Source organism: Malaclemys terrapin, chromosome 2, assembly GCF_027887155.1.
Source record: "Malaclemys terrapin pileata isolate rMalTer1 chromosome 2, rMalTer1.hap1, whole genome shotgun sequence".
Taxonomy (NCBI): Eukaryota; Metazoa; Chordata; order Testudines; family Emydidae; genus Malaclemys; species Malaclemys terrapin.
Window position 1 is genome coordinate 7786592 of NC_071506.1, and position 8472 is coordinate 7795063.

Here is an 8472-nt window from a genome sequence, read left to right on the forward strand (position 1 = left end):
TTTGACTTCCGCAGACTTTGGATCCGTCCCCAGAAAATGCCCTGGGCCCCGTTCTGCAAGCCATTACTCGTGCGAGTAGTCCCACTCAAAGGACGGAGAGCAAACGAATAAGATTGAATGAAGAATGTCAGATAGAGGGAGTGGGAGAAGACTGTGTCACCAAGATCTTGGGCTCCTAGGTTGTTAAATATTATTGCCCTGATGTTAGATTAGCCTTCCTGGCAATTTTTATTTCTTAACATGTTAAAGTTCAGATGTCCTAATTTGGCATAGTGCTAATGGCTTCAGGGTAGCAATGCCCATTGACCCCAGTGGAGGCCCTCTCCTGTCATTATTAGGTAAGCTTTTTTGGGCAAGGACTGCCTTTTTGTTATCTGTTTGTGCAGCACAGTGGAGTCCTGGTCCAGGCCTGGGCTCCTACGTGTTACCACACTACGAATAAATCACAATCATTGTAGGCACTAGGGTGACCAGATGTCCCGATTTTATAGGGACAGTCCTGGTTTTTGGGTCTTTTTCTTATATAGGCTCCTATTACCCCCTACTCCCATCCCGATTTTTCACGCTTGCTGTCTGGTCACCCTAGTAGGCACTCAGTCAAAACTTTAGGATTTGGAAGGATAAAAATCCTTTCCGCTGGTCCTTAAAAGGGACTCACGTTGCCCTAAATTAAACCCCAAATGAAGATTACACCATGCTGGCCACATGGCCCAAACTCTCTCTCAGTTGGATTGTGGCCACAGCATCAAAGGATCCATCTCCGGATATAGACACAAGCCAGGTTGGTGTCCCAGCCCAGAGATCAGCTAGTCCAGATTTAAATAGGTTTTGTAATGTAGATATTTTTCTGCCCACAAATCGAGATACATAATCCCCACTAGTTGCACACCCTGCCAAAAATTACAGCTCCTGTTGGTACTGGAGCTTGTTTACATGTCAAACATATGGTGCCCCTCATCCCAGTGCAAACAGAAAGCTTGGATTCCAACTCCTCAGAGGGAAAAGCCAATCCACGATCCATGGGAATTCATTAGGCTGAGATCTCTCTCTCACACACACAGAAAATGTTCTGAATACAGGCAGCTTGTCTTAAAAAGGCATTACTACAGGAATGGCTTGATTGGGCCAGATTAACTCCAGCAACTTCTTGCAGTGAGAAGAACAATGTTGAGGAACATGATCAGCTGTGCATCCATTTTTGGACACCCATTTTCACTCTTTATGTTGCCAGTTACCATATTGGTACATGGCACTTACAGAAACATCCATCTCCTTCTCGGGGCTTGTTCTGTCCTTTCACTCTTCTATTGGAGCCAAGTACGGCATTCCCGGCAGAGTATAGGGAGAGAGAAGAGAAGGGGATGTTTTCAGAGAGCTAGGCAGGTTTATATGATTCCTACTCTGGCCTCTCCCCATAGCCTCTCAGCTCTCACATGAAACACAGTCCAGTGTTTTTGTGACAATATAAGTACAATTCATTTACTGAAGATGAAGATTTTAGTGTTTCCTTTTTAGCAGTTTATGCTGTTTACATGTGTTCATGGCAAATCATGCGTCTTATTCTGTGCTCATGTGGCACGTTCCACCCTGGGACACTGATCTCAATTGGGGCACCTAGGTACTATTCTCATACAAATAATTGCTACTAAAATAACTCACGTGGGTTTGTATTTTGTGGGTTTTCAGGGTTTGATCATTCTCATCTATTTTGGTATCTTGTTGGTTTACAGTAAAGTAAGCTGTTGTTTTTAGTACGTCTTCTGAAGGATTTCACGTATAGGCACCAATAAATTGTTGGATTACAAGATAATTAATACTAAACCACCTTTCCCCTTGCTCTTTGGCCCCAGACTGGACCAGAGTATCCACCTCATCATGAAGGTGCATAATAGAGCCAGGACATTTTATTTATATTGATGTTAGTTACAAATGTTGTGTGAAAGTGATCACTTACAGTACAGCCTGGTTTTATTATGTGGCCAAATGGCAACACGGCCAAGATTGCTAGATATGGTCTCACTTATGAGCTAACCTAGAGTTTGAACTCTGCATCCTACTCATTAATGTCTAGTGCACCACTCCATTATTTTTTGTTAAGGCCAGCCTTGCTGCCTTCCTGGTGCTTGGCTCCACTGATAATACAAATAACAGCACCAGAACACAAACCTCTGCCTAAGCTTTCTCCCCAAGGTTGGCCAATCCCTCGTCATCTCCACCCCCACTTCTGCCTCCTCCACGAGAGAGTCTCTGCACTCTCCTATATGCCTAGACTGGATCCAACCAGGCACACTTTGATGGGATTATGTGTCCTACTGATTATGTCTTTATTTGGGAATGTCTCGACTAGCCATCCTTCCGTGGGCGGGCACTTTATATCAGCACCTCAGAGAAACCCATGAATACTTATCAGTTATCCTTATCTTTGCAGAGCACCTGATCACACCATGAAGTGGAACGGACTCTGAAGATACTTCACATTCAGGCCATATATCAATTTCTGCTTTACTGGATATGTGATATTAAAACTGCTGTAACCAATAAAGACTGTAATTGTATGAAAGAAAAGCTACGTTTTGTAACATTTATTAGTGATCATGAATGTTTTTTTTTCCCTTTATCTCCTTCACTGAAGACACACACTGTATTTGATCTTGTGTTATGGATTTTACTTGTCCTGTGTATCTTGGGAATGTTATTTCATTGCTGCTGAAGCTTGGTGTTTAGAGTGCTTGAATATGTTTAACTGATAGTTCAGCTTTATAGCTTTTTTCTTTCAACATGTTTCTGATCGCTAATTTTGTTCATTTAAAGCCATAAAAGTCAATGTGTTTTGTTGGTTTCTTTTTTTACAGGGTTTAAAAATAATCTTGTACAGGCAGAGGAAATTCACGTACAGTAAACTGCTGCTTTAGAAATTGCTCTTCCGGGCAAAACATGAAGACATTTTAGGATTACGCATATCATTAGCAGACAGATCAGTTGGATGTTTAGTTGATTTAGAGTTTATCTGTTGGGAAGAGAACTATGTTAAGGTACCATTTAGTTGGTGCCAGCTGTGTCCACATGGGGCAGTTAGAGCAGAACACTTTGGTGCACTATGCAGCTCACACCCACGTAATCTGCACTGTAGCATAATGTAAACATACCCTTAGACTCACAGCTCTACATACACAAAACAACACCTCTTAAAGGCCCTGTTTATTTTGGGGACACAGCAATGGAAGATCAGGAAATAAGATCAGTTATTTCACCAGGAGGGTGGTGAAGCAATGGAATGGGTTACCTAGGGAGGTGATGGAATCTCCATCCTTAGAGGTTTTTAAGGTCAGGCTTGACAATGCCTTGGCTGGGATGATTTAGTTGGGCATTGGTCCTGCTTTGAGCAGGGGGTTGGACTAGATGACCTCCTGAGGTCCCTTCTTATCCTAATCTTCTCTGATTCTATGATTAAGCCCTACTGTACCTCACTAGCAGGAAGTCTATAACTAGAGCTGATTTAAAAACAAACAAACTGGAAAACAATCTCATGTCATTGCAAATTGTATTGAAAATGTAATTGAAATAAATGTTTACATGTTTCATTTCCCGAAAACCCAGTTTCCATTAAGAAAATGCAGTTTTCAGTAAATGAAAAAGCTTGATAATTCCTTTGATTAAAATTTCAGTAAAAGATGTGGACAATTTTATGAGAAACAGAAATAGCAACAATTTTTCACGAAAAATTGCATTTGTAAAAAGAGGCAATTTTTTGCCAAGAAACAAACACAAACGAAAACCTTTTTGTGTGAAAGATGTTGACCACCTCAATACATGACATCTCTCTGAGCACTACAGATGTTAAAAAACCTACAGTGAACCAGTTCCTAAGCTGCTGCGTTGACGTCTATAGAGCTATGCCACTTCACACCGGCTGAAAATCAGGTTGTTCAGAATGGCTTGATCATGGACCATTGACTCAGTGGTAGCTTTGCCATTGACTTGGCTTGATCCTGAGAGGTGCTGAGTAAAAGTAAACTCAATTGAAATCAATGGGATTTGCAGGTGCTTAGCACCGCTAAGGGTCAAAACCTAAAGACTAATAGAATCAGAGAAATTGGGTTTGGCAAAAGACCTCTATGGTCATCCAATAGTATATCTCCCAAACTAGCAGCTAAATTATTAGTTATATACATAGGTAACATGCAGAAGTTACCAAGAAAGCATTTGATGAATGGAAATTTACATATTTTCAAGTGAATTTAGTGCGGGCAAAAGACACAAAATTTTCTGCGACTATTCTGTCTTTCTATCTGGTCCTGGAGGTATCACCTCTGGTGTGGGTGTGTAGTTCAGTATCCATTCGCAGTTCAGGCCCCGAGCTCAGACTACAAGCAAGTTTGCCCTGTCACATCAGTGGCGGTAGTGGCTTGTTGTGATCAGCATGACACCTGTTATGGACTGAGACCATCAAACAGCTGCTAGATGGGAATCATTTTTGGTCACTAGAGCCTGAGGGCCTTTTAGCCAGTGACCCAGAGATGAAAGACTGTGTTGGAAATCCTTTAGCCATCTACTAATCCTCAGTTGGAGCTATGTTAGTAACATATCATCTATTGACGATGGGAAAACATATCTTAGAAATAATGATTCTGTGAAATTGCTATAAACAAATGTATTAACTTTGAATTTATGTTTTTCATTGATTTGCACACTATGAAGGCACATTCATCCTCCCATTTCCATGACAGATTAATCCAGCAATACCATTAAACTGCTGTTTACTCTGCCAATGCCCATATTCATTAATATAAATACTCTGAATACACACATTGGCACTGTCTCCTCTTACTTAACATATCACACAATGCAGACTTCTGAGCCCAAACCCCCAAGAGCTGGCAGTTCTGGTTGGGCAAAATGCCCAATCAGGAGCACGGGGAGCAGCTGGATGTGAATAATGAGAACTGTATGAGACGAGAGAGAATTCTAAATGCTCCTTTTATGGGTGTTACTGAGGAGTCTCTGAACCCTGGCAAATGTGGAAGAAAAGTAAAGAGAACATGACTCAAACAATTAAAGAAACACAGAACAAAAAATTAATGAGCTGAGGACCATACTACTCACTAATGAGTCAAACTTCTATAGACTGGGAGTCTTTGTCCAGTGTCTTAAGAACAAGTCATCACATCACAAAAGCAGCACGCAGTGGCATATTTGTCAGTAGTTTCAGCAAGATAAGCCAATGATTAACTGACTGTAGAGGCCAAACGCCTCTCTGATCCCCAGATATGACCTTCCCAGGTCTGTGCTCAGGAATATTTGTAGGGGAATATAACAGAGCTGCATCCATTTTTATGGACATATATAGGAATACATTCTCCAGCCTTGTCAATTCTAATCTTGTCTTGGCAAACCTTTCTTCTCTATATCTATTTTATCTTCGGTACTTCTACTGTGCCCATTATGATGTATCATGACCACTAAAATTCATTGATATAAATGTACCTAATGAATGAAATGGAAGACACCTAAAATCTACTGTATTAGTGAGACAGCTATTTTTCCTGTGCACTGTGGGTTTGCTCCAAAGCCCACTGAAGTTGGAAATATCAAGTGCTGTATCTCATCATTCACCAATTTTGCTCATTTCCTACCTAGCAAGTTTCTGAGATACAACAAAGAAGTGGAGTTCTTTCACATATTTCTCCTCTTTAGCACTCCAGACACAAAGCAAAAGTGAAGAGTGATAGGACAGTTCAACAGATCACTCACTAACTACTTATTAATCTACAGTTCTATCGGTCTAGGGGGCCTCAAGACATTGGAAATGGCTGCAATTCATCCATATAGTATGAGTGCATTAACCCACATAATTAGGTAGAGCCGTTTCTGAGGCAGCAGCTCAGAGCATATAAATGATCCCTTGCGTGGATTCTGAACTGTGTTTCTCATGTGTTCATTCATTACAGCTTTCAACACAGCAGAGTTGAGTTGAACCTAATTAGACCAAAAAGAAAAATGGTTATAATTGGTCTGGGGCAACTTAGTGAAATGTAATAAGGAAGTTTAATTGGCTGCTTCCCCGTATTGATGATCCTATAATTTATGATTTGCGTTGGACAGCCGATGAGCTCTGCCTTACCTTGCCTGACATTGCCATGGACAGAAAACTAATAGATTTAATTCTACATAAAAGTAAATTGGTTGTTGCTCATACACAGTGATGGTGGAAATTGACCAGCTTCACAATAAAATGCTGCAGGTTCTGGGCCTGGGATGCTGTTAATAATTGGCATAAATGTCTTCAATTTGTTGGGTTTCAGTTAGCAAAACAGTAATGGCAAATAAATGGTTAGAAAGTCATTTGGTTATTACCTTTTTAAAACCCTATTCCACTGTACAAAGGGTACAGTGAATGTCTCACTTATCACAGTCCAGGGATGGTAGCCACAGTATAAGCAAACGTGGATCTGACACCGATGTGAACAATTTAAGCTTTTCACTTGACATAACTAGGGCAACGAGGCCCCTAAGCTGAGGTTACAGGGGAGCACAGAGGAAGTTGTAGATTTAGAAGATACGCTCTGCTGCTTTCATTAGCAATTCTGAGGTTTATTTGTTGACACCTCCACAAGAGAGGAGAGCGCCTCAAACCTCTGTCAGTGGGCTCCGGTGGGGTGCGGGGGGAGTGACTGTGTAAAAGCAGGAGATGGACGTTAGTGACCATCCATCAGTGCCTGGATTCTGCAGGGGAGTGGAAGCCATGAAAGGTTAGATGTCACATCACTGGAAATACAGGAGGAAAAGAACATTAAGCTAGTTTGTTGGGGATTTGGTACATGGAGAAAATATGGCGCGTGTCTTAGGACGTCTTGCAAACCCCAGTGGCATAAAACGTACAATGTAAAACATAAAAATAATTGGCAAAGCCTAAAGCTTCTAGTGCTGTACTAAACACGACCTCTTAAAAGCCTTAAGGCACTCAGCCAACCTGAGACACAGGAGAGCGGAGGCTACATAAACATAGCTGCAAACAGGAGTTAGCTGATAGGGCCTTCCACCCACCTAGGGGCCCAGAGCTCGCGGTCCAGTCTGAGCCTGAACTGCTACACAGCAATTTTTTAGCCCTGGAGCCCGAAACCCACGAGCCCGAGTCAGCTGACTTGGGCCAGCCGCAGACGTGATGTGGGGCTTTTATCCCTGTGTAGATGTACCCAGTGCCCTAAAAGGAGATTTCCACCTCCAAAGCTCTATGATCTGGTTCTATGGCTGTAGTAGCTGTGCTGACTGTGCTCAGTTGTGGGGCTGATTCTATGGCCGTTGCCGTGCTGACTGTGCTCAGTTGTGGGGTTGATTCTATGGCCGTTGCCGTGCTGACTGTGCTCAGTTGTGGGGTTGATTCTATGGCCGTTGCCGTGCTGGCTGTGCTCAGTTGTGGGGCTGATTCTATGGCTGTTGCCGTGCTGACTGTGCTCAGTTGTGGGGTTGATTCTATGGCTGTTGCCCTGCTGACTGTGCTCAGTTGTGGGGCTGATTCTATGGCTGTTGCCGTGCTGACTGTGCTCAGTTGTGGGGCTGATTCTATGGCCGTTGCCGTGCTGACTGTGCTCAGTTGTGGGGCTGATTCTATGGCCGTTGCCGTGCTGACTGTGCTCAGTTGTGGGGTTGATTCTATGGCCGTTGCCGTGCTGACTGTGCTCAGTTGTGGGGTTGATTCTATGGCCGTTGCCGTGCTGGCTGTGCTCAGTTGTGGGGCTGATTCTATGGCTGTTGCCGTGCTGACTGTGCTCAGTTGTGGGGTTGATTCTATGGCTGTTGCCCTGCTGACTGTGCTCAGTTGTGGGGCTGATTCTATGGCTGTTGCCGTGCTGACTGTGCTCAGTTGTGGGGCTGATTCTATGGCCGTTGCCGTGCTGACTGTGCTCAGTTGTGGGGCTGATTCTATGGCTGTTGTCGTGCTGACTGTGCTCAGTTGTGGGGCTGATTCTATGGCCGTTGCAATGGTGACTGTGCTCAGTTGTGGGGCTGATTCTATGGCCGTTGCCGTGCTGACTGTGCTCAATTGTGGGGCTGATTCTATGGCCGTTGCCGTGCTGGCTGTGCTCAGTTGTGGGGCTGATTCTATGGCTGTTGCCGTGCTGACTGTGCTCAGTTGTGGGGCTGATTCTATGGCCGTTGCAATGGTGACTGTGCTCAGTTGTGGGGCTGATTCTATGGCCGTTGCCGTGCTGACTGTGCTCAATTGTGGGGCTGATTCTATGGCCGTTGCCGTGCTGGCTGTGCTCAGTTGTGGGGCTGATTCTATGGCTGTTGCCGTGCTGACTGTGCTCAGTTGTGGGGTTGATTCGATGGCTGTTGCCCTGCTGACTGTGCTCAGTTGTGGGGCTGATTCTATGGCTGTTGCCGTGCTGACTGTGCTCAGTTGTGGGGCTGATTCTATGGCCGTTGCCGTGCTGACTGTGCTCAGTTGTGGGGCTGATTCTATGGCTGTTG

At 43.8% G+C, this 8472-nt stretch overlaps 1 protein-coding gene across 5 annotated transcripts in view; it reads left to right on the top strand.

Moving 5' to 3' along the window:
* LOC128831951 (t-SNARE domain-containing protein 1-like) overlaps positions 1 to 4665 on the top strand; it is a 699719-nt gene extending 695054 nt beyond the window's left edge. For all 5 annotated transcript variants that reach the window (XM_054018910.1, XM_054018909.1, XM_054018914.1 and 2 more), the window contains one exon: positions 2429 to 4665. Coding sequence is in view for 1 of the 5 variants with exons in the window: in XM_054018914.1 (XP_053874889.1) it covers positions 2429 to 2465 (37 nt within the window). In the remaining 4 variants the exon portion in view is untranslated. The remainder of the gene's footprint in view (positions 1 to 2428) is intronic.
* Positions 4666 to 8472: the final 3807 nt, after the last annotated feature.